The 27,628-nt window shown below is 38.9% G+C and overlaps 1 protein-coding gene across 1 annotated transcript; it reads left to right on the top strand.

Annotated features, from left to right (window-relative positions):
- On the top strand, positions 1-23,615 carry sgcg (sarcoglycan, gamma). Its single transcript, XM_052109631.1, has 8 exons — positions 1-326; positions 9,967-10,161; positions 13,372-13,473; positions 17,093-17,180; positions 18,729-18,848; positions 19,818-19,890; positions 21,999-22,122; positions 22,353-23,615. Exons 2-8 carry the CDS (start codon positions 9,967-9,969, stop codon positions 22,527-22,529), a joined length of 879 nt encoding a protein of 292 aa, XP_051965591.1. The 5' UTR covers positions 1-326; the 3' UTR covers positions 22,530-23,615.
- The last annotated feature ends 4,013 nt before the right edge of the window (positions 23,616-27,628 follow it).

Below are 27,628 nucleotides of genomic sequence, written 5' to 3'. Positions count from 1 at the left end.
ACAACCAGCTACTGCTGTTTGTGTGTGTCTTTCTTACGAATCCTTTCTCATGTGATCATTGAAGTTTTGGATTTGTGTAATGCGAGGAGAGTGCTATAGAAACCAGTGAAGGGTATGTGAGATCAAGGGAGGAAGTTTGGGGGTGTCCATGTGGGGATAATTTGAGACTGATCTAGAATCAGATTTATGGAAGGCAGCTGTTGCGGGTTTGACAGACAGACGGGTCAGAAGACTACAGTACTGCTGCGGAACAGAAGCGGATTTGAGCCACTGCTGCCTGCAGAAGAGCATAGAGGAGTGTGACACAGCACACTGAAACAGCAAGGGTAAGTCACACTTTCAATTTCCCTCCTATTCTTTTACTCTTTGCTTTATAGAGCACAGTTAAGTTTGTAAGTGTGATTGTTAAAATCTGAACTTTCTCATTACTAATATAAGTATGAACAAGGGGTATTTGTTTGAAATAAGTGAATGAAAAGAGCATTTTAAACTAGCCTAAGGTGGTTTGGTGGTCTGATCTGGTTTATGCTGGTCTACCAGCCTGGCAAACCTTGTACTCAGCTGTTTTAGAGGGAGTCCAGCCAGTCCTTCTAAAAACCAGCCTGACACGGCTGGGAGACCAGCTAAGACCAGCCAACTTTAGACATAGACTGGTTTTAGGTGTTCCTTTTTTCATTTGGGAAATTAGAGGTATTGACCTCTTTTTAGCTAAAGGGTTAGGCTAAAAATAAATGAAAAAACAAAACAAACAAACAAAAAACACTCTAAAACAGCCTTACCAGTCTGAGAAACTGCTTAAGACCAACCAACCATTTTAGGCTGGTTTTAGCTGTTTTTGTTTAGATTTTTTCAACAGGAAAATGAGAGGTATTGATCACTTTTAGGCTCAAAAAAGCCCCAAAACCACTCTAAAACTAGCATGACCAGGCTGGGAGACCAGTTAAGACCAGTAGACCCACATTCATTATTTGAAACAGTTTTATTGTTTTTCCCCTTTAAATTGAGTGCACAATCCTGGGACCTATTTTTAGAGGGCCAAGGCATTACGGCGCACTGGAGTTATGCAGACAGCAAGATTAGATGGAGTGGGGAAAACTTCATACAGCTTGTGATGTTTGCCCACAGCCTCACTCCACAAGCTCTTATATGGGCTCCCTTTGAGAACTGGTTTTCCCATCTCATAACATTTTATCCTCCAGGATAACTCCACAGAAACTGAGAAATATCAAACCAAAAGCTTCCTGCAGTTCTCTTGATATTTGATCAGGTCCAGATTTGACGCCACAAGGAGCCTGGAATCTCTGTTAAAAAGTCAAGTGGCTTGGAAAGACAGTGTTATGTGGGTTGTAATTTTGTCTTTTGGCAGCATAGATGAAACTGGAAACAGTGAAAGTGCATCAGTAGGGTGGGTTAATGGAAAAAGGTCCTGAGGGAAACACACACATACACTCAGACAGAAAGAAGCATATAACAGGCTGTGTGCGTGCAACTTGTGGAGTCAAGATGTTTGAATTTCTTTTTAGAACATTAACAATCCTCTTTAGTAATTGATATTATATAAATGTGTAATTACTGGTGGGTAATTAAGCTTGTAAAAGAGATTAGAAAGGAATGGGAATTGGATAGTGAAGTCCAATCCCAAGTGTTTAGATGAGTTGCCATGGGAAGTTCAGTTTTGGAACAGAGACTTGGAGGCTGTTTTTCAGTTTTTTCTTGAAATAAAAAATGGCCTCTCCACATAATATTTTATTCAAAATTAATAGTGCGCTAAACACACACTCTAGGTGCATCAACACTATACTGACAGAAAGTGGAGTATTTAACAATGAACCAGATTTTTGGATAAAACATGTGAGTGGTGCATGCTCGAGCAAGAGTTGCCACCACAACACTAGGGTGTTGTTAGTTGTTGGTAAGTGGTTAATAAGGTATTTTGAGAGGTTCAAAGCACATTACTGTGTGGTTGCTAGGGTGTTCTGGGTTATTGCTCGGCAATTGCTTACTGGCTCCTGTATGACTCGGGTCACTCAATGTAAGTACGGTAATATATCAACCTAAAATACACTGCACACATAAGATAAGATTGTGTTAAAGGTGCACTCTGTGGTAATCTTTGTCCTTATTAAAAAAGTTTTACTCCAAAAAAAATGTATAGTAATATTGAAACAATTATGACCACTCACATGAGATGTAGACTCATATCAGTAACCTCATAAAAGCTGTTTTGATACTAATGGCGCCACTGATGGCTCAGTGTGGAGCTCTCCAGTTCTTTAGCTGTTTTTGTTTGTTTGTCTTGTGTTAAGTAATGTCTTTTCGATCAGTTTCATTGGAGACAAACTGTTAAATATTCGGCAACAAACACCAGATCATTTTTTACTGGTATTTGATTATTCAGATATTTGTTGGACATTTTAGTCAGAGGAGCAATGAAGCAGAGCTGGAACTACAAGCCTGTATTGACTGCACTGATTGTAGTGTTTTTGAAGCTGCAGCCACTGACCTGGACGAGCTCACAGATACTGTGACATCATTTATCAGTTTCTGTGAGGACATTTGCATTCCTACTAGAACTTATTTAACATATAGCAATGACAAACCATGGTTTACAGCAAAACCCAGGCAGCTTCTTCAAGCCAAAGAGGATGCTTACAGAAGTGGAGATAAAACATTGTATAATCAGTCCAAAAACACACTGAAAAAGGAGATTAGAGCAGTTAAAAAAAGCTACTCTAAAAAGCTGATGACCCTGCATCAGTGTGGAGTGGCCTGAAAGACATTACCAGCTACAAGACACCATCCCCAACACTGTAAGCAATCAACAACTGGCTGACGACCTGAATGTGTTTTACTGTAGATTTGAAAAGCCCAGTCTCACACCCCACACCTGCTTTTAACTTCACTTCACACAAACACCAACACCTCCTGCAACCCCCCTCCTCCACCCTCCTGCTACTCAACCTGCACTTTAGATCTGTGAAGAGGATGTGTGCTGGGTCTTCTGGAAACAGTAGACAAGGAAAGGACAGGGCCCAGATGGTGTTTCACCCACTTGTCTAAAAGTCTGTGCTAACCAGCTGGCCCCCATCTTCACACAGATCTTCAACACATCACTGGATCACTGTGAAGTTCCCAGCTGCTTCAAATGTTCCACCATCATCCATATCCCAAAAAAATACAAGATTGCAGGATTTAATGACTACAGGCCTGTCTCTATGACTTCTGTGGTCATGAAATCATTTGAGAGACAGGTGTTTGCCCACCTGGACCCTTTCTGGATCCCCTGCAGTTTTCCTATCGAGCTAAGAGATTGGTGGATGATGCTGTCAATATTGAACTGCATTTTATACTGCAACATCTAGACAGACCAGGGACTTATGCAAGGATCCTATTTGTGGACTTCAGTTCGGCTTTCAACACCATCATCCCAGCTCTCCTATGGAATAAATTAACCCAGCTATTGATTCCAACCTTCATCTGTCAGTGGATCACCAGCTTTCTGACAGATAGGCAGCAGTTAGTGGGACATGTACAATAAGCACTGGTGCCCCCTAGGGATGTGTGCTCTCCCCACTACTCTTCTCCCTGTACACAAATGACTGCACTGCCAAAGACACCTCTGTTAAGCTCCTGAATTTTGCAGATGACACTGCCTCATCGGCCTCATCCAAGATGACAATGAGTCTGCTTATGGAAGGGAGGTTGAATGGCTGGCTCACTGGTGCAGTCAAAACAACCTGGAGCTGAACATGCTAAAAAAAAGTAGTGATGATAGTAGACTTTAGGACAAACACCCCAGCATCGACCCCACTCACCTTTCTAAACAGCACTGTGACAGCAGTGGAGTCATTCAGGTTCCTGGGCACTTCCACCTCACAGGACCTGAAGTGGGAGACCCACATTGAATCCATTTTGAAAAAGGCCAAGCAGAGGTTGTACTTCCTTTACTAGATGAGGAAGTTCAACAGCCACAGGCGCTGATGATACAGTTCTACTCAGCAGTCACTGAGTCTGTCCTCTGCACTTCTATAACTGTCTGGTTTGTACAGCTACCAAGTCATACTTCAGAAGACTTCAAAGGATAGTTTGGACTGCTGAGCGGATAATTGGTTCTCACCTTCCCACACTCCAAGAACTGTACACCTCCAGAGTAAGGAAAAGGGCTGGAAAAATCACTTTGGACCCCATTCACCCAGCCCACTACCGTTTTGAAATGTTGCCCTCTGGCCTGCACTACAGAGCACTGAGCACCAGAACAGTCAGTCACAAGAACAGTTTCTTCCTTCAGGCCATTCACATAATGAACAAAAATACTCTCCATTGTGGCAATACAATTATGTGCATATTAAACTATTTATTCATATTTATAAACCATTTATATTTATTTGACATATCCTACGTATTCTGCACAATACATTACATAACCTTGCACATAACTGTATATCTGTATTTAATATATTTGAACAACATTATTGCCCTACTGTAGTTTCCTCTATATATTTATCTGTTTTATCTTATTTTTTATTCTTATTTCACTGTTTATGTATATATGTTTAAATGTATATTTCAAATGTTTGTATGTATATGTTGTATATGTATATTTTTTTTTAATTTTCTTGCACTGGAAGCTTCTGTCACCATGACAAATTCCTTGTGTGTGTAAGCATATTTGGTAACAAAGCTCATTCTGATTCTGATTATTTTACATGGGGCAGGAGGCTGCCATGTTGAGATCACATGACAAGCTGAATATTTCTCTCTAAATCTCAGTAACCACCTTGTTTTTGGACACTTTCACTCATGGATTAAATTAATCATGGTTGATTGTGAATAGTGAATTTCTGCAATGGCACCTCTAACTGAAAACTAGAGACCCTTTTCATCACAGGTCTGTGAAAAGTATCCGTTGTGTTTGAATGATGGTGCATCCGCACCACTAGGTGTCAGTAACTATGTTTCCATCCAAGGATTATTTTGCGACAAAAGGTGTAGCGCATTAAATAGTTTATCAATATAGCTAATGGAAATGCAAATTATTATGTGTCTACATAATATTTTTTCCATTTAACTCTAGTGCATAAACTATTTAATGCGCTACACCTTTTGTCGCAAAATAATGGTATAGCGCACCGCTGGAGTGGTGGTGGTGTAGTGGCTAAAGCACAGGGCTGTTAATCAGAAGGTCACAGGTTCTAACCCCATGGCCACCACCATTGTGTCCTTGAGCAAGGCACTTAACTCCAGGTTGCTCCGGGGGGATTGTCCCTGTAATAATTGCACTGTAAGTCGCTTTGGATAAAAGCGTCTGCCAAATGCATAAATGTAAATGTAAAATAATCCTTGGATGGAAACATAGTTACTGACACCTAGTGGTGCGGATGCACCATCATTCAAACACAACGGATACTCTTTTTGTTCAGTAAATTGGCATTAATGCAAAAATATTGTGTCACATTACCCCAGTCGTTAGCCTGTGTTAATCATGGCGACAACGTATATACATCCTTGAAAGCCAATTTATTATATGTGAAGCATTACTTGCACTGTTATGGATTGGCATACTGCACAGATCCGATGCTGTAAACACATCTGCGTCAATTCCAGGAGTGCTAACACAAATATTATATTAAATAAACTACCAAACGAAAAAGCATCAAATTAAAAAAAAAGTATTACCAAACGAAAAAATTATATTGTTAGGCTTATATAATTGCCGTTTCTTTAGACAAACTTAAATTAGCCATACCCTGTTCTGTAGACAAAAAAGTTGGCTGAATGACATTCTCAGAATATTCTAGACTTTTTTCAAGACTGTAATCAGAAAACTATAAATCTAACCCTCTTTACCTCAGATTGCATTTAATGAGCTTCTTCAGAAAACGTAAATTGCATTATGACGCTAAAATTAATTTTAGATGACAAACAAGTTCAGTTGTATCATTAAAAGTTGTTGGACAAATATGCGGGACATAATGCAGTTGTGATGGCAATGCTTTAGATTAGATGATTGTTCAAAATAGCGTATTGAATATCTGTGTGTGCATATTGTACGAAATAATTGGTGCAAAATTCCCTTACAATGCAGTTTTGCATTTTTTAGTTAAATAACAATAAAAGTGATTTTATTGGACAAATCCATAATAAAAATATAAAACGTTTGGTTACGTATGTAACCTCCGTTTCCCGAGGGAGGAAAGACACGTTGTGTCGGAGAAGCGACACTAGGGGTCTCTCTTGAGCGCCGATATCCACCTCTGATCTATGAAAAAAGGCCAATGAGAGTTGGCAGCCGGTATTTGCATGTCCCGCCCCTGGACAAATACGGGAGTTCATTCAGGATTTTTCTGAGGAGCCGGAAATGGTCCGGCCACAACAGTGGCTCGGTTCAGCGACATGGCGGAGGAAAGACACAACGTGTCGTTCCCTCCCTCGGGGAACGGAGGTTACATACGTAACCAAACGTTCCCCTTCTGTCGCTCTCTCCACGTTGTGTCGGAGAAGCGACACTAGGGGACCCATTCCAATCTTGCCATGCACTGAACAGTGTACGTGAACCGCCGATACAGAGGCGGGCAGGGATTTCATCCAGTGCCGCGCATCGTCTGTACCTGGCTGCACGTACCCTTCCCCAATGCCCCATAAGAACATCGGAATCCTTCTAGTTACCCTGGGAGGGGAACAAGGCGATGTTTGCCAACATGGGAACGGGCCAGCCTGGCTGGGCCTCTTTTCTCTCTATGTTTCTCGCATAGAGCAATCAAGGCCGGGGCCCTTACACGCATATAGGGAAGGGGTCTTACCCAGACCCTGCGGAGACCACACCTGCCCTTTTTCTTGGGGAGGAAAAGTGGTAGACACATCACACGGCCGTCTTAGGGCTCGTGTGGAAAGTATGGTGCGGTGGTAGATCCAGCCTCGAAAGGGGGGAGTTGCTACAACACGGCGACCGGGGCAGCTGTAACTGCCTAAGGAAGACACGGGGGTCCACTCGTAAGGGGACAGAACCGTGGAATTACACACAGCCCGTAAAAAGCAGAGGTCTGTCCAGTGTCGGAGTGTTTTGAGGCCGGCGGGAGTTATCCTTACCCGATGCGTGCCGTGGTGCCATGCTTGTCTCGGGACTCGAGTCTGGAGCCAGTGCTGGAGTGGTCTCATATGCATCAACCCCAGCGGCGCGACCGCCGCGAAGGACGCCATATGCCCCAGGAGCCTCTGGAAAAGTTTTAGAGGGAGACATTGCCGTGAGAACGGCATTTGCGGGCCAGGTGACCCAGAGGCAAAGGAAATAGCTCTTTTATTGAGAATGAGGGGACCACAGCCCCCGTCAGGGGGTGTGGAAAATGAAAAAACAAAGGATTCTCCACCCGGCCCTCCACCGGGGGACGGAGCGGTCTTACCACCTCCGGAGCTAACGTCTTCGGCTCTGGGTCGACAGTCTCAGGAACGCTTGGGAGCCTTCCGGGTCCTAGAGGGGGTTCGTGAGACAGGGGGTGTACGCCGCCTGCGGGGTGCTCGATGCTGGGGCTGAGAGCTGGGCCCGGGTTGGAGCTGGTTCCTTCGGCGCAGGGGGACGCCCTCGGTGAGCAGACGGGGCAGGGCCCGTAGGGGCAGGTGTGCGGCGGGGCATGATGTGAGAGATGGCCTCCGTCTGCGTCTTCACCGTGGAGAACTGTTGGGCGAAGTCCTCGACGGTGTCGCCGAAAAGGCCAATCTGGGAGACAGGTGCGTCCAGGAAGCGGTTCTTGTCGGCCTCACGCATCTCGACCAGATTGAGCCAGAGATGGCGTTCCTGGACCACTAGGGTGGCCATCGCCTGTCCGAGTGCCTGCGCTGTGGCCTTCGTCGCTCTCAGGGCGAGGTCGGTCGCTGAGCGCAGTTCCTGTAGCACATCAGGATCGGGTCCACCCCCGTGCATGTTTCTGAGTGCTTTGGCCTGGTGGACTTGCAGGGACCATAGATGGTACACAACTGCCCTATCGACCTGGGGAATCGCCCCGTATCCGTGGCGCTCTCCGCCGTCGAGGGTGGTGAGAGTGGAGCGGGTGGCACCTAGACGAGCGGAGAGCGGGGCTCTCCACGTAGATGTCAGCTCATCATGCACCTCCGGGAAAAACGGGACCGGGGGGATGTGAGGCTGCGAACGGCGCGCTATCCCCAGGAACCAGTCATCCAACCGTGAAGGCTGTGGGGAGGATGGAGGGTTCCAATCCAACCCCACGCTCACGGCGGCCCGGGAAGGCATGTCAGACATCTGAGCGTCGGCCTCAGCCTGGGCCTGCTGGCCCAGGCGGCAGTCCAGGGAGTCCTCGGCATCAGACATCACACTCTCCGATGCAGTGGCGAGCTCATCTGCTTCGGGCTCGGGAGGATAGACAGCCAGGCCGTGAGGCGAGCCGCTATCGCCCGCGAGCATGGGCGGGGACCAGCGAGCGTGTCGGGAGCAGGAGGTTCGCGGGGGCTACCGGCGAAACTGCACACGCTGCCGCCCCAAATCGCCCCCAGCGCCAACCGCATCGTCCTCAATCCCGTGGGAAGAAGGAGCAATGCGGGGTGTAGCTGGGGTGGCTTGCTTTCTGTTGAAAGCAAGCCGCGACCTCAACGTGGTCATGGTCATGTTCTCGTAGTGAGAACATGAACCATCCACAAACGCCGCCTCGGTGTGATCGCGGCCCAAACACACGAGACAGCGCCTGTGGCCGTCTGAAGCGGAGAGGCTTCTAACGCATCCAGGAACGACACAGGGGTGGAAGGGCATCTTGAAAAAGACACGTCCTTAAAAGGACGTTCTTTGCCGCTGTGTTTGCTCTTTTAGAGGAATTTACTCTTTTAAAGGAAATTGCTCTTTTAATACACAGTGTGTGTGTGTGTGTCTGTGCTGTCGAAGCGCTCAGGGGCAACAATGCACGCCGTGCAAAGTAGGAGAAAGCCGCTGTTGTGCGCCGTCCAATCCAACAGCAAGCAGATCGTCAGAGATACATGAGTTCAGGGTGTGTATTCTCGCAGCAGACTGCGAACAGACCATCGGCTCCGAAGAAATTTTCTGAATGAACTCCCGTATTTGCGCCGCTTAAATACCCTTATGTCCGGGGGCGGGACATGTAAATACCGGCTGCCAACTCTCATTGGCCTTTTTTAATAGATCAGAGGTGGATATCGGCGCTCAAGAGAGACCCCTAGTGTCGCTTCTCCGAAACAACGTGGAGAGAGCGACAGAAGGGGAACAACCTATTCATACCTCAGACTTTTTGTCCATTTCACCATTCATTTATTGCATTCCTAAATAATAGATTTTCAATAGCCAGTTGCTTAAGTTAGACTGTAAGGTCTGTAGTAGTATTTTTGTTTTGACTAAAAATAATATTTTTATCAGGCGGAAAAAAGAAACCTCCATTCAGAGGGCAGAACTCCTTGGGGAACAAAGAGACTATATGAGAACAGGCACATAGATACTGTCACGCAATTAACATCTTCACCAAATCATAACACTGTACAGAGTGAATGAATGGGAAGTTCCTTTCTCACCAGTTCCCTCTCAACATATGTCTCTTCTCCCCCAATACCCTCTCTCCTCCACTCCATTCTCTTTAGACCCAAATAACTCAGAATGACTGTATGAAATATAATGTTCTTTGTGAATGCAAGGGATTTTAACATTAGCGTTTGTGTACCATTTAAAAGTTCTCAGTGCGACTGATCTCATTTCCAACAGCAGCAGAATTAGTCATAACAAAGATTTGTGAATATGTAATATTAGTCATGTGTTCATTGATCAAATTAAATGAATAATTGTTCAATATGTTAGTAAGTCAATGATTGCAACAGATAAATTGTAAGGATAATGATTAGTTTAAAGCCTTTGAAGTCCATCCTAAATTAATGAAGCAATGCATTATCAAAATATTTAATCAAACATTTTTTATAGATCTTACCAATAGTCTTCATCCAGTTCAATGTGTTGGTTTACAGATGGTCCGTGAACAGTACCTCACCACTACTGATGATTCAGGGGTCCTGGCACCAGTCACTGATTACATCTACATGATCGGCATCTATGGTTGGAGGAAACGCTGCCTCTATCTGTTTGTTCTGCTTCTCCTCATCATTCTGGTAGTGAACTTTGCCCTTACGATCTGGATCTTGCGAGTTATGTGGTTCAATACGGTGAGCGACAGCCACATACTGACTTATGATCCTTGACTTTTGTTTTTAGTCAGACACAATGGGGTTCAAAAGTCTGATGCCACAAGTGAAATGCTTCCATTTGGCATTTTATCCATTTGATAGCACTTTATTTAAGGGTCCACAATAACGCACTGATTAAGCATGAATGAGAGTGTAGTTAATAATTATGGGAATGTGGAGTAAGGCTAACTTAGCCATAATTTACAACTTTTTAAATGTTTTATTTTTGTGAAGAATGTAATGTAATGAATGCTCTATTTCAGAAATCCATCATAAATCAGTAATTAAAGCTTATTAATTTTGACTTTACAAAGCTGTTACTTATAAAGTACTAAACATTTTTAGTAAAGACAACATGAACACCTTTCTAAAGTGAAAATGTTACTTATTCAAGTTATTGGTTTGTTTTGGATTTATTATTTGGTATTCAAGTTATATAAAGATATTAAGACAGTAATTATGATGAAGTATATTGGTTTAACTAATTTGTTGTTACTTAAAAATGGCAAAATGTTGTATTAAAGACAACTTGACTCCCTGTTCTGAAATGAAAGTTTAACATACTAAGATTATTTGGTTAGCACTTATTATTAGGTTGCAAGATTATTAGGTTATAAAGTTATTAGGTACCACTAATCAGGTGATACTTTTAGTTTATTAAATGATATGAAGACTATATTAAGTAATTATGACTAATTAGTATTGGTTTTACTAAATTGGCACTTTTTAAGTGCTAAAATCTTAAAAATAAAGAAAATTTGACACCCTGTTCAAAGGTGAAACATTGTTATTAACAGGGTTGGGGAGTAACTGAATACATGTAACGGGATTACGTATTTAAAATACCAAATATATTTAACTGTATTCCACTACAGTTACAATTTAAATAATTGGTAATTAGAATAAAGTTACATTCAAAAAGTATTTTGTTTACTGTAGAGATTACTTTTTATTGTCATTTGTTCGTTTAATATTTAGTACTTTCAGATGGAAAACATTCATACTGGTACATATAAATGATGTGATCTAAAGTGCATTTGAACAGCAGTGAAACACTTTTGATGCGTTACATTCATACGAGCAGACAGAGAAGTAAGTTTGAAGTAAGTTTGGAGCAGAAGAAACAGAAATAAACCTTGTGTAAATTGTCAGCTTTACGCTAAGCTAAAATGCTATTTCTAGCCATTTCACACGCACATGTTACCAGACACAATCATATTGTTTATAAAAAATTCACGTTGGATCATCATTTCTTTTTTCTAGTAAGACCTTTGATATTAGGGCAAAAAAACCTATTCTTGATAATTTTTTTTGTCTTGTTTTCCTGTAAAAATATCAACAAATCCTTAAAACAAGATCAATCAAATTGAAAATCAAAGATTTTTCAGAGAATGAATTTTTAACATGTGTATTTTGTCTTACTGTTCTGGCAGAGTTTTTATAGTCAAAACAATTGAAAAAAATCTACCAGTGCTGAAGAAGTAATCCAACGTATTTATAGGCAGTGGTGGCTCAGTGGTTGAGGCTCAGGGTTACTGACCAGAAGTTTGGGGGTTCAAGCCCCAGCACCACCAAGATGCCACTGTTGGGCCCTTAAGCAAGGCACTTAACTTCAGATTGCTCCAGGGGGATTGTCCCTGTAATAAGTGCACTGAAAGTTGCTTTGGATAAAAGCGTCTGCCAAATGCATAAATGTAAATGTAATATGTTACTGACTTGAGTAATCTACCGGAATACATTACAAATGACATTTTAAAGCATGTATTCTGTAATCTGTAGTGGAATACATTTCAAAAGTAACCAACCCTGGTTATTAATTTGTTTGACATTTATAAGGTGTTTACATTATTGTCAGACAGTTTTGCTGTATTTGAAGCATATGCAAAACAATACAAAAACTAAAGCAGGTTAAACTTTCACTTTAGAAAAGGGGGTCAAGTTTTATTTAATAGAAGATTTTAGTAATTTATTACCAACAGCTTTGTAAAGCCAATAATAATTAGCCTAATTTACTGGCTGAATATTGTTTAATATACTTGAAGTATAATTTATAAAATAGAGCATTAAGTACATTATTTAACAGAAATAAGCTGTAAATTATAGCCTTACTCTGCATTCAGTTAATTGTTAATTACAGTCTAATTCATGCTTTACTAGTGCATTATTTGTAGACCCTTAAAATAAATGTGACTCTCAGAATGTATTTGGGCCCCCTTTTGTTATGAAGGTAAGTGAGGACCCAAAAGCGATGTAGCAAAAACAGAGTCTTTAATGAAGCTCAGGGAATAATGTCAAACACAAAGTCTTCTCCTTGGGAGGAATACAAACAAACAGCCCGCAGAGAGGGCGACAACAAAACTCAAACAAACATGTGCTTCCTTAGAGTTGGAGTAAGTCCACGGGTAGCTGACAGGGTAAGCGGGAAGCGATAACAGACTGCGGGTCTCTCCCAAGGGTTGACCGAAGTCGAGGGCAGATGTAGCTTACCACTCTCTCGTGGCGTCAGGTAACTGGGCACAAATATAGGAGATGGTTAGCGGTGAACAGTTAGAAGTGACGGCGGATGCCAACAGGACAGGACTCTGGGTAGAGATAAACAGGACTGTAGTTTGCTTCTAGAGAAAGTATCACAAGGTGAGAATCCGACAAAGAATGTAGCGAGAGCGAGGAGAAGAAATAGAGAGTTAATCAGAGGAAAGAGGGAACAGGTGGGTAGAGGATTAACGAGGAACTTAGGGGAGATGAGAAACAGCTGGAAGCGGAGAAAAGGAGAGGGAAAGAAACATATAACGAACAACAGAGGGCGACAGAGTAGAGGGAAAGAACAGAAGTGAGACATAACATGACAAGACAGCACAAGACATGACACCTTTTGCTTTAATGACAGCATACACTCGAGATGGCAAGAGCTCCACAAGATTGTGCAAAACTTGATGATCCTTGTATCTCTGCATGATTTATGAAATGTATTAAAAAGCATCTAAATTGAAACAATACAACATTTTGTAACATGGTCAAAGTCCCTGATGTAATAACATTTGATGAGTGATCCAGAAATACTGTAGAATATTTTACATATTTTAAATGTTCTTTGTTTTATATTTGTTCAAAATCTTTCTATTTAAAACAGTTTTCCCAGGTTTAATTGACCTTATTTTAAATCTAAAAATAACATTGTGGTTATTGCAGGATGGCATGGGATACCTGCAGGTCAATACAGATGGACTGAGACTGGAGGGAGAATCCGACTTCCTCTTCCCTGTTTATGCCCAGGAAATTGACTCCAGAGAGGTAGGGGTAAAATACACACAAATTCACAAAACTGTGAGATATCTTTGAGATTCCTATGTCTCAGATACATTTTCATTTGTATCTGTATGTAATGAAAAGTACTTTTACTCACATAGGATGAAGTCTCCACTTACACCGATCAGCCACAACATTAAAACCACTGGCATAATATTGTGTAGGTCCCCCTCGTGCTGCCAAAACAGTGCCAACCAGCATCTCAGAATAGCATTCTGAAATTATATTCTTCTCACAACAATTGTACAGAGCGGTTATCCGAGTTACCGTAGATTTGTCAGTTCAAACCAGTCTTGCCATTCTCTGTTGACCTCTCTCATCAACAAGGTGTTTACGTCCACAGAATTGCCGCTCACTGGATGTTTTTGGCATCATTCAGATAAAATTCTAGAGACTGTTGTGTGTGAAAATCCCAGTAGATCAGCAGTTACAGAAATACTCAAACCAGCCCATCTGGCACCAACAATCATGCCACGGTCCAAAACAATGAGAACACATTTTTTCCCCATTCTGATGGTTGATTAACTGAAGCTCCTGTCCCATATCTGAATGATTTTATGCACTGCAGTGATAAAACGCTAAAACGTATTTGGCTATGTTCTTGTGTGCCGTGTATTTCGGGCATTTGAACTTAAAATTTGAAAATGTTCTTGTCTGCTGTGCACAACGGGACCTAGTAGTTGAAAAACTGGCATTCATTTGATTGATATGGTAGCGTATTTTAAGATTGTGCGCGGGTATTCTAATGTTTTGAATGCACTGATTATATAAATGCACAAATCACAATACAATACATTTAATTCCAACTTACAGAACTGTCTTTAAAAGCAGTAAACCAAAACTGTGTCTTTGAGGTCAGAGGACAGTATTGAGACTTTAAAGGGCTGTTTTCTTTATACGGAGTGGAATGCATATTAATGAGGCAATAACTGATTGTATACATTTTTGTGTGGATATGGTGGTGCCTTACATAACTAGAGAAGTTAAGGAATGTATAAACAAAAGAAATATAGCTTTTAGAATTTATGATCGAGGGGAATACAAACTGTATGAATTTAATTATAAAAGAGGGTAGGAAGCAATACAGGGATATTATTGAACAGAGTTTTACAAATTCTGGAACACAATGAAAGTTGTCACAAATATGGAACTACTTGGACAAATCTGATTATTTTTAATTATTTAGAAAAATCAAATTAACTGAACGACTTTTTTCTTAGGTTCGAGAAAACAGGGCTGTACTTGAGACTGTTTATTGTGATGAGAAACTAAGTGTGGAGATTTAATTAAATACAGTTCAATTACTTTATATAGGAGTTCATATGAGGAAATCTGATGGTCTGATGGCATCTCTGGCTTTCTTCTGAAAACGTGCTTATGAATTAGCAATAGCATGGTGCCCTGATTCCAGAAATCCTTGGACTCCCATATTATTCCAGCTAGGTGGAAAAAAGCTACTGTCATTCCTCTGCCTAAAAAGCCTAAAACATTTGAGAATAGTAATTATAGGCCTGTGGCTATGACATCAATTTTATTTAAATGCTTTGAATGCTTTACGGTATTTGTCCTCAAAGGTGTTAATTCGCTACTTGACCCACTTCAGTTTGCATATAAGCATGGTTGAAGCACAAATTATGCCCTTAATAGCATTACTCATTAGATCACAAAGCATTTAGAGAACCCACAAGCCTATACACGATTACTTTTTGTGGATTTTAGCTCTGCGTTTAGTAATCTTCAACCTCATCTACTTACTCAGAAACTGAAGGAGTTGAATGTCAATCCCTTTGATATTTAGCGGATTTATTCATTTTTAGCTAATCGTACACAACAGGTCAATGTTAACAATTCCTTCTCTGATGTTAAGGTGGTAAATACAGGTGCATCACTGGTGTGTCAGTTCCCCCGTATTGTTTAATCTGTATACTAATGATTGTACTAGTAGCCTGGAAAATAGTTTTATTTTGAAGTTCTCTGACAACACTGCTATTTTAAGTTTGATGTAAAGAAACTTGTTCTAGAGTGTATTATACAGTAGTTGATTTCTCCAGTGGTGTGATAATAATTGTTTGATTTTACAGTTTTTCTCAATCGCTTTGGCTCATTCTTCTTAACATTCTCTCAATTGTCACAACTGTTTTATGGGACATCACAACTCTATTGCATGTCTGCAAAATGTAGTAACTATATACTAGTTATTGTGCCAGTAAATTGGCCAATGCAATTGCAAGTGCAATTTACTTTAATGAATAAGAAATTCAAATCTGATGTGAACAAGAAACCAACTGTTCAGAGACTTTAACTTATTGTTTTGAAAAAAGCATTCATTATTAGAGAATTAAGCAAAAGTGATTGAGGAAAACTTTAAATAAGATCAAAAGAGTGGGGGTTCAGTGTTAATACATGATGAACCCATTACACAGGTTTCCATGTTTAAGTATCTGGATAACTCTTGAAGTTATCAATGTAAATTGATGATTCAATTAACTATTTCTTCTGCAGATCACAAACAAAGATTTTTAGAAGAATATTTCAGCACCATACAATGCCTTTATATCCTTTTTGGACCTTCTCAGTTCTGGGCACCATACACTTGCATTGTTTGGACCTACAGAACTGAAATATTCTCCTAAAACTCTTAATCTGTGATCTGCAGAAAAAAGTCATACTCATCTGGGATGGCATGAGGGTGAGTAAATGATGAGAGAATTTTCATTTTTGGGTGAACTATCCCTTTAAGGAAAGTCTATTTGTCTGTGCTAGTGCTATGCAGCCATGTAAAAATTTACCTCCCACTAGAGCACCCCCAACTTAAAACATTTTCCCATGGCCCTGCTACACAATATTAGGCAGGTGGTTTTAATGTTGTGAAAGACTGATATATATTAGCAATATCAGCAAAGACTATTGAATGTGCAGAATCCTGTTCAGAAAACAAACAGAATGTTGCTGTCACAGCTTATTGAATTTTTTTAAATAATGCCCAAGACAGACAGACAGACAGACAGACAGACAGACAGACAGACAGACAGACAGACAGATAGATAGATAGATAGATAGATAGATAGATAGATAGATAGATAGATAGATAGATAGATAGATAGATAGATAGATAGATAGATAGATAGATAGATAGATAGATAGATAGATTCTGTAAGGCACTTACAGGAAGATATGGTACAGTTTGTGACTGCTGACCCACTTGGAAATTCAGAAGTTTCTGGATGGATTGCCTTTGATGATAACACATTTAGCAATGTGCTGTCAGCTCCTTTATTTTGCCTTCATACTGTTTGTTGTGGAAAACAGCTTATGACACTTAATTTGATGGTAGCAGGGAACCTTTACTGACAGGCCCTCATGCTCTTCATTGCTTCATACTTAATTCAAATGGAGCGACTTTCCTTTTTTTGTTCACAAGCGATTTCACAATCACAACTAAAAATGAAGATATGTTTACATTTCAATGACAATGATTTACATCACAAGCAATATGTGTTAAATTATGAATTCAAGATATGTATGTTTTTGTACTGTACTATATAACTTATTGTCAATGCATGTCATTTGTATAAAACGTGACCCAGTGTTCACTTCATAACAGGATTCAGGTCTTCTGGTGCATTCTTCTGAAAATGTCACTCTCAATGCTCGCAATGCCAATGGTGATGTCACAGGAAGTGTGTCTGTAGGTATGAGACATGCAACACATTTAATTATTCATTTTGTATGACTTTATGATTTTCATATTTTTTTTTAATGCATTTATTCAGGTGGAGCGCATAGAACATACATCTCTGGGCTATGAGCTAAGAGCCCAAGGGGCTCTATTTTCATGTGCACACAAAGTGCAGCACTACCCACAATGACCTCGTGCATCATCTTACCCAATTTTCGTGAGAGCACTAATTATAAGCCGAATTTTTGTGACAGCACAAAGAGCAAGTGGCCGTGGGTGGGAGTGTTTGTGATATCTGTGGGTGTATGTGTGTATTATGTAAATGAAATGCATACAGGTTTGTTTTCAGCGCAAAGTCTGAATTCAGTTCCTACATTTGCAGTTGGGAGATTCTACCAGCAGTTGGTAATAAAGTTATGTCCATGACAATCACTGTTGTAGTCGTTTTATGAAACAAAACTTTGAGATTTGTGTAAAACCTTCTAGTGGTTATGGTTTATTTTTCAATTAATATTATTATGTTTATATTTGATATGATGAATTGACCACTTTGTTATTTTATTATATTTTAATTTCATTTGAAGTGTAATTTAGAAATATTTTTGGTTTAATTCTTTTGCATTTCAATAAATTAATTACATTTTTCGAAATCAAAATTGTATATACAATCACTATATATACTAGGCATGATTTGTGTGTCAGTAGATGAAAATGATACATACATTAAAAATAATACATCTAAATCCTGCCGAGTTTTTCCATGCTAATAAAAGGAGTGCGTCAATGTCATATAAATATGCCTGACATTAAATAAGGATGCAGTTAATGCAATACAAGCTAATTCATTGCACACAGTCCACTTCTTATGAATATGCTGTCTTTGTTAATGTCACTGTTGCTTTTGGCAATGGATTATATAATAGTACACAGACAGTGAATAACTGGAGAAGAACTTCAGCATTCAACTGCACATGATCCAGCCCATTAGCGCTTTGTGTGCAATTTAACCAAACCCACTTGCGCCTAGACTTAGAGCATGCTTGCACAAAAATACCAAAACATCATGGCCATGCCCACTGACTTTGTGTGTATGACTTATGGTATAGTGCTGCTCTCTGTGCTCTTAAAATATGCCCCCTTAAGTCAACATGAAATGGCATTTTCAACCCATTTTTCCACCATAATGTAACATATTTATGAGTAAATCAGGGTAAACGTAGGGTGATTTTATCCATTGGGAATTGATTGGATTGTGAAAAGAGGGTATTCCATACTGAATTGAACTAAATATGAATGTAAGTTTGTTAAAGCAATCCTTAAAAAGTTATTTGGACATGTGGCTAGGTATCATTGTTGGAATATATGTATATATTTTTGTGACTATTTTAATGTATCCACACATCCCATCAGACACTGATTGCTTTTGAAGTACACCTAATTAAATTAAAGTAACATGCTGTAAATAATGTTAAGTTTTAAAATTTGAATAATTTTTCTGTCATTTTATTTATGTCAGGTATGTTTTTTTATTTATTTTGTATTTTATGATTTGTATTCCCAGGTCCAGGCCAGGCTAGGGGCTTTGGTAAACACTTCAACATCAGTTCAAATCATGATGAAAATTTATTTTATGCAGATGAAAATGGAGCCGTTGTTGGAAAAGGAAAGCTCCGTGTAACAGGTGAGCTTGAAATGAAAGAAACAAGGGTTCTGTATAATGTGCAAAAAGCCAAATCATCTGTTAAATGAACTGATCTATGGGAAGTAAACAGACCCCTTTTGAGTCCCTAAGTTCATGATGTTAAATTGTGAGGCGTTTCAGAGCTCATTTCACGGCCACCTTTGACAACACAGGTGTCCCACAGACAAGTACTGCCTGAAAAAAAATCTGGTGTTTAGTCAAAAGAGGGTCTTCAAAGGATCTTTTTCCCAGTAGTTAAGTTAAGAGATGCCCTATGCTTTATTTAATAATTATAAAGTCAGGTTATACAGCATTTGGGTTGTGATTAAAATAAGTGTTCCATTTTACCCATATTCAACCTACTGATTTAAACCCCAATTCCGAAAAAGTCGCCATGGGTTCCCTCTGGATTTTCCAATGGGGTTTTATACTGGGAATTTTGGATTTAAGAGTAAAATAATGTCTGTGGTAAACATTCCTTGACGATACGTGGACGTTGTGTTCTACAACAAATATCACACATTTTCATAATTCAAACGTGAATTTTGATGCCGTATTGAATTGCATACTTTTTAAAATCACACAGCGGATTCAAATTCCACATTTGAGTTAAGAAAGTGTGTAATATATGTAGTAGAACAAAATGTCCACATATCGTCAAGTAACGTTTACCATAGACCTTATTTTGAATATTTAGATTTTTTTGAATTAAAAACTCCCATTATAATACCCCATAGGAAAATCATGAGGGAACCCATGGCCGAATTAGACTTCTGGGTTTGCCATCAAATTGACATCAAGTCTGAACATCTCTATACATTATTTGATGTTTTAACTTGTGAATTTCAATGGTTCTTTTGAAAATACAGTATACACTCATTTTAAATTAGTTTCTAATGTTATGACTGAGCCTAATTAATTTGAGCAGTTTAGTTGTTAATTGTTTGTACAATTGTTCTGTTTAAACAGGTCCAGAGGGAGCTCTCTTTGAAAATTCTGTCAGGACTCCTCTGGTCAAAGCAGTACTGAATAAAGACCTCAGGTAAGTTAGAGTGGACCATTAAATAATTATGATCTTCATTAATATTAAGATATTAATCGTATTCTTTTCATAGTTTTAGCAGTTAAACCATTTGTACTTTTGTATACCTACTGTGTGTTTTTGTCTCTGCTTGCAGTTGTGTGTTTGGGGTTTTAACTGTACTAAAGCACTCTGTTAATTTTTTAAGGGGATTTTAGCTTTCCCAGCCCATTAAAAGTAATAGATGTACTGAAAATATTCCCTAAAATAACTTTTATGGAAGTTTCCAACAGGGCATTAGCCAGCTGTCTGCATGGTCTGTTATGACTTAAGACCTGAGTCTGCTAAGCATCTGGTCATCAACTAAAGCTAATTCCTTCCAATGTCTTTCTTTAAGAAATGTCATGCCCACAGTCACTGTAACCTTTAAATTTCAATGTACACTGAAAAAACGATTTGTTGCCTCGACAACCATAACATACAAAATAGCTTCATAAATAGCTTCTACTCAGAAATGTACATATTTATACCATTTTTAGCTTTACTTAATTTTTATTAAATATACATTTTAAGGTGAACTTAAGAGTTACATAAAGCAAATTAATAATGGTGAGTTCCTTAAATTTATTAAGCTTATACATCCATAAAACTAAGATTTTTAATACCACTAACTCACAATCAACAATCAAGGACAGAACTGAGGTTGTGTGGAATACCCATAAGCCCATGCTCTTGAGTAATTTAAGCAACTTTTTTTGGTCAAAATAATCTTTTGTGGCCATTTAATTATTTGTTATTACACTCAGAAAAATGTACTTTCACTATCATCAGTATTACTCATTTCTCCCTTCTTCATATTACTCCAAAAATTCAAAAGACCAAGGAAACTTGAATTAATTGAGTTGATTAAACTAAAAAGTTTCTTGTCTTAATCCATTGGCGTTGGGACAACATGAATATTTGTTGTTTGATAAACTGAAACTGGACATATGATTTCTAGTTCCCAGCATATTTTGCATGGGACTCGAGATTTTGTGTACTCTACACATTGCAATATCCATTTAGCAATTGCTGTGCTAACCATAGCATAGTGACCAAGTTGCACTTAGTTGTGCTTCACACCAGCATGTATTTAGTATGCTAACATTTCCTGTCAGCATACTAAAGCTTGCATGTCATTAAAAGAGTTTCATTTGAGTTGTTTTGACATGTTACATTTTGGTGGGTTTACTTGATTCAGTTAGATTACCTCTACTTTAAGTATTTCTGTTGAATATACATGGTTATTTTAGTTTAAGAAAACTCATTTCAAACATGTGGAACTACTGTCCATGATTGAATCATGTTCAATTTAATGTAAGAATTCATAGCGATTTTCTTTTACTCTAAATAGCTGTTTAAAGTCACCATCAGGGTGATTAGTGTTCCATTATTGATCAAATTAGATCCTGTTCAATCCAGGTAATTTGTCCTTGTGCATGTAATACCTGTAGCTGAATTGCAGCGTTGTGTGCGCTGCTTTGAGTAAATCAAGATTAATACCTGACCTCAGTCATATTTTTTATAGCAAAGTAATTTAAGTATCAACAGTGATGGAAATGTTAATGTGACATACATTTTTTTGTAAATAAAGTTGAATGAACTGATACATTATTAGTGTACATGTAAATGGTCTGAACTTATATACCACCTTTTTAAACTTTTATTCACCCATTCACACTCACACACCAATGACGGCAGAGCTGCCATGCAAGGCACTAGCCTGCCATTAGGAGCAACTTGGGGTTCAGTGTCTTGCCCAAGGACACTTTGGCATGTGGAGGCATGTGGGCTGGGAATCGACCCACTAACCCTGCAATTAGTGGACAACCCGCTCTACCACATGAGCGACAGCCATACATGTAACAAAGGTTTTCTAGTTGTGCTGACATAAACAAACTACAAGTTGAATTTACTTAAAAAGCGTGATGCAATGTTTTAATTACATCCAACACATCATTCTTTCAGTATACAGTATAACTCTAACAGCATCCACAGTTGAATTTCAGAGTATTTTGCGTTTCATTGACATCTTGTGTCCAAACAATGTATTGCAAAATACAGCAAATTTGCATTCCTGTCATTTTAAGACTGGAGTGTCCAACACGCTCTCTCACCATGGGTGCCCCGAAAGGAGTTCATGTCAAAGCCTTGGCTGGGAATGCTGATGTGACAGCACACTTTGACATTCGGCTACATTCATCTGCAGGACTGGTAAGCAAAATAGCTCTTTAATTATTTTGATTTGAAAGGCTTCTCTCTAAAATAGTTGCTTAGGTCAAACATATGTGGACACCCAAAGACCAGAGCCATATGGTACAGTGGCCCAGGGGTGCACAACCAAATTAGCAAAGCAAGCAATATGTATAATGTATAAACATATAACATGTTACCAACTCTGACATTAAAATATACTTTATTATTAGTTCTGTGGTATATTTCAGTTGGTTTTAGACGCTGAATCTGTCCGTCTGCCCGTGTTACCTGTGGGTGAAGCCAGAACTTCAGGTGACTCGCAGGAAATGTACGACATGTTTGAGGTGTGTGTTTGCCCCAGCGGTAAGCTCTTCCTCTCCAAAGCTGGAGTCTCCTCTACATGTAGTGAGCAACAGGACTGCTGAATACGTTTCTCTCTGTAACACCTATACAAAAACCAAATCTGCCATAGCAACAAGGGCTTCTGTCCGATATCTCCCTTGATGGAGGGTCTCTATCAATAAATAAAAACACCACAGTAACTCAATAACATGTTACTTGTTAACATGTTAATGAATGTATTTGTTATTTGACAGGGAAGTTGACATTTACAGTATACAGTCTGTAGTTTATATTGTATATGGCACAATGTGATTGAGGAAGTTTTTTAAGAAAATTATTTTCAAAATGAGGCTGGGCAATAAAGGGGCTGTTCCACAGCTTTCATCCTATGCAATATAATTTTGAGGTGCAATAACCAAATTGTATGTACTGAATATGAACTAGTTTTTGTTTAGGAAACACAGAACAATAACTACAGTCATTTTTATGAGAAATCAAACATGGTGTTTTGCGACGCAAAACTGTTCTGTGTGAAAAATGTCAGCATAATCAATGTTGCTTAAATACACACTTGCCAACTTTTCAAAATGGATTATTGTTGTTGTAATTAAATTAATATTATTCTGTTTTGTTTGGGTTTAATATAACATTTGCTAGTCCATCTTTTTTTTTTTGTTATAAAGAATGATAAGCAATCTCTATGGCAGCTTTCAACATTATGGTTTTGTGTTCCTTTGTGCTGAACTGTATTTGTGTATCTGAAAATGCTTAGAGTGGTTATGTTTTTATATATATTGGCAGGGGTCATTCAGTTTATACATCAGTTGTATATCTTATATTTTGATTGATGTATATTTTGTTTGAACAGGAGAATTGTGTCATATATTTTGGTTTATATCAATGTAAATTATATTTGCCATATACTGATATTTGAATTATAGTTTATCTATCAAACATGCATAGAATAGTACTTTTCCCACATCCCAATACAGATGATCTGACATGAGCCGTTCTTTTAAGGATGTCAAAGAAATAATTAAATCTGATGTTTTGTGTGTTCAATAAATGTATAATGTAAAAAGTGTTTTACCTGTTTCTATGACTTACATGAACATTAGTTTAAATTTGAGATTAAATACAAGACCATGGCTAATAAAAGCAATATATCAACCAAAATGAAACTTCTGTCATCATTTACTCACCCTCATGTGTCCAGTAAAATCTATGTTTATATTCGATGACACTTAGTGGCGTAGACACCTAGTGTTCTCAGTTACCAATGTCATTGTAAAATGTGTTATTCGCAGTCAGCCTTGATTTGTTTATTCCACAATTGTAAGCGTATATGTAACTTAAAATCTTTTAAACAGGTCCAAATCAATTATCCTACTGGTTGTGGGTCTGGGAGAACATTAATGTGAAATGAAACAGGTGAGATTGACACATTTCAAAAGGTATTTTTTCAAAACAATACAGTAGGCAAAGTTTTAATTTCAGTTTGTCACAGTTAAATAAAGACAACAGATAAAAAAAATGTATTGACATCGATCACCATTCGTTTCCCATGGGGCCGCAACAGGGTGCGGCTGCCACCAAGTAGACTATGTCGTATTGGGTGAGGGACGCTATTACCCTGGCCTACGAGGCGCGCGGTCAAGCTTCGCCAGTAGGTATCAGGGCTCACTCTACCAGAGGGGTTGCCTCCTCTAAAGCCTTGGCTAGAGGTGTCCCTCTGCAGCATGTTTGCGATGCGGCAGGCTGGTCCTCTCTGCATACATACGATTTTATAGATTGGATGTTCATGCCACTCAGGGCTCTTATGTCCTTGAGTCAGCATCACAAGCTCATGTCTGAGACCTCTCGTGCTCTTGTGAGCACAACTACACAACCACAAACCACAGAGCGGCGGCGTGGGTATGCTTGTTCCTAAAGCGCTAAATCAGCGCAGCATCATAGTGTAGCTTTTTGATAGGGAACGTGTCAGGTTACTTCACTGTAACCCGTTCCCTGATAAAAGCGGAACGAGATGCTGTGCATCAGTGCCGCACTGGGATGCCCCAGGACTACTCTTCAGACAAAATACCTGACGATGCAACAATTTATAGCCCTGCTACAGGTGCATCTAATGATGTCATCAGCAGAGGCTATAAATTCTGGTGAATTTCATTGACGTGTTGCACACAAATTCACAGCTGGTCACACCTAAAGTTGTTCCCAAAGCGCTAAATCAGTGCAGCATCTCGTTCTGCTTTTATCAGGGAACAGAGTTTACGGTAAAGTAACCTGAGACGTTTTGCATGGACTAATGGTGACAGATAAAGGGATAAGTACTCCAAAACTAAAAATGATGTCATTACTTTTTTCATGTTGTTCCAAACCAATATGACGTTTTGGAGATGTTAGGCAGAATGATCAGCATCAATGTTCCTTAAAACTGCTCCTCTTGTGTTCCACAGAGGACAGGTAAAGCCATTCAGGTTTGGAACAACATAAGGGTAAAACACTTGTGAAAAAAAATCATTTTTGCATGAACTATCCCTTTAAGAGGGTTAACGTTCAGATTTTTGCTGGAGAAATGTCTCAAGTTTGATGATTATCCGAGCAGTACATTCCATTACAACTTACAACTTCATTGCACACTGACGTTAAACTATTATGGCCTTATTATGTAAAGTAATGAAATCATGCAAAAAGATGTGTACTGATAATGGCAGTGAACAGATCCAAAAGAGCTGATCTCACCATGCAATTTTCTGTAAATTCACTGCCGCAGTAGGTAGTCGCGTTCCTCTGACGCAACCATTCAGCACGCAGCGCAGTCTGTTTCTGTGTGGATTGTGTGACATAAGGCACATGCATGATCATTTAATACTTTGATTGACCAGAATTAACTCGGTATATACAGTTACTCTGACAGTCTTTTATTTACGAGTCACCGTCCCATCACATCACTGCATTAGACCTACCTGTTTCAGAATACCAATGCAACAGCGACAGTAATGCCACAGTGACACCTAATCTGATGGTGTCATCATTAATAAAGGTTTAATATAGCTTGAAACTATGCGGTACAAATGTATACATAGAGCCACTTTTAGGGAAAAAAACCAAGCACTTCCACAAGTCGACATTTGACTCTCTCTGCACGTTACAATTACTGAGGTAAAGTCCTTGTGAAAACTTTCCCATGTGACAACTTGCTTCGGACACCGAGGTCCCTGCTGTAAAAGTGTCTAGCTAAAGATTGTAGGGTGTAAAACATGCTCGACGCATACATATTACATAATGTACATAATGTAAATGTATATATTTGAGTTGTTGACAACTTTATTTGTATTTACTGTCTTGTAGACTGAGAGCTAAAAGAAGATTGACCAGCAGATGGCAGTAGTGCCATACCTTTCGGTTCAGTAGATTCTGTATTTGACTAAAACTAGTCCGATATTTATAGGCCTCCCTTTATTTTTCCACCTTATTTTGTCATCAGATCACTGTTTTGCTTAGGAATTATGCTTTTAAAAATGTACAAAGAGGTAAAAGAGCTATTTTATTGTTCTAACAATAAATCATTTTCTATTGAACATGGATTGGATCTGTTGAACGCATGACAGGGCAAAATTTTAGAGAGATGAAATAAATTGATAAAAAAAAGAAATATATTTTTAAAACTTGATAAAAAAAAAATATATATTTTGCATTTCAAAAAATTTTGCACTTCTACTTTTGCAGTCCTAAACAATAGAATATTTCAAATTCATATATTTGCATATTTGGCATGTTTTACTTTACAAATTTAATTTGGTAGTTTTTTTTTTGTTTGTTTTGTTTTTTATATATTACACACAGAAAAGATTATTATGAACTTTATACAACCCCAATTCTGAAAAGTTTGAGACAAAATGGAAATTCTTATAGATATAAAAAGTATTTTTTTTTTTTATTGAAAGCACTAAAACAACCCATTGATGTTATACCTAGTGAAATTATAATATATATTTTTTTAAATATACACATCAAATCAGATGATTGCAACATGCTCCAAAAAACATGAGACAGTCGAGTGTTTATCACTGTGTAACATCACCATTTCTTCTAATATCACTTATTAAGTGTTTGGGCACTTAAGACACACGTTTGTTCAGTTTAGCATGCTGAATTTCCCCCCATTCATCCATTATGCAGGTCTTCAGCTGCACAATTGTACAGGGCCTTCGATGCCGTATTGTGCACTTCATAATGTACCAAACATTCTCATTTGGAGACTGGTCAGGACTGCAGGCATGCTAATCTAACACCTGCACTCTCTGCTTAAGCAGACATGCACTTGTAATACGGGCAGTATGTGGTTTGAAGTTGTCCAGCTGGAAAATGCAGGGATGTCCCTGTAGAAGATGGTGCTGGATGAAAGCTCTCACAGGTGTGCAAGTTACCCATGGTATGGACACTGACACACAACTATACCATGACAGACACTGACTTTTGGACCTGATGCTAATAACTGCTTGGATGCTTCTTTTCCTCTTTGGCCTGGAGAACACGACAGCTGCTTTTTCCAAAAACGATTTGAAATGTGGACTCGTCAGACCACTAAATACAATTCCACTGTTCTACTTTCCACCTCAGATGAGACGAGCCCAGAGAAGTCGGCAGCACTTCTGGACAGTGTTGATATATGGCTTCTGCTTTGCATTGTAAAGCTTTAAAGAGATAGTTCACCCAAAAATGAAAATTATCTCATTGTTTACTCACCCTCATGCAATCCCAGATGTTTATGACTTTCTTTCTTCAGCGGAACACAAACTAAGTTTTTTCAGAAGAATATCTCAGCTCTGTAGATCCATACAATGTAAGTGAATTGTGATCAGACCTTTTGTAGCTCCAAAAATCACATAAAGGAAAGATAAATGTAATCCAGAAGACTCCAATTGTTTAATCCATGTCTTCAGAAGTGATATGATAGGTGTGTGTGTGAGAAACAGATCAATATTAAAGTCCTTTTTACTCTAAATCTCCACTTCACTTTTACATCTGAAAGTGAAAGTTAAAGTGAAGATTTAGAGAAACAAAGAACTTAAATATAATTCTGTTTCTCACACACACCTATTATATCACTTCTGAAGATATTAATTTTAACACTGGAGTTATCTTGATTACATTTATGTTTCCTTTATGTGATTTTTGG

The sequence above is a fragment of the Xyrauchen texanus genome, chromosome 38 (assembly GCF_025860055.1).
Source record: "Xyrauchen texanus isolate HMW12.3.18 chromosome 38, RBS_HiC_50CHRs, whole genome shotgun sequence".
Lineage (NCBI taxonomy): Eukaryota > Metazoa > Chordata > Actinopteri > Cypriniformes > Catostomidae > Xyrauchen > Xyrauchen texanus.
Note: the sequence above shows the minus strand (reverse complement) of the source record. Positions and strands in the feature narration are given on the sequence as shown.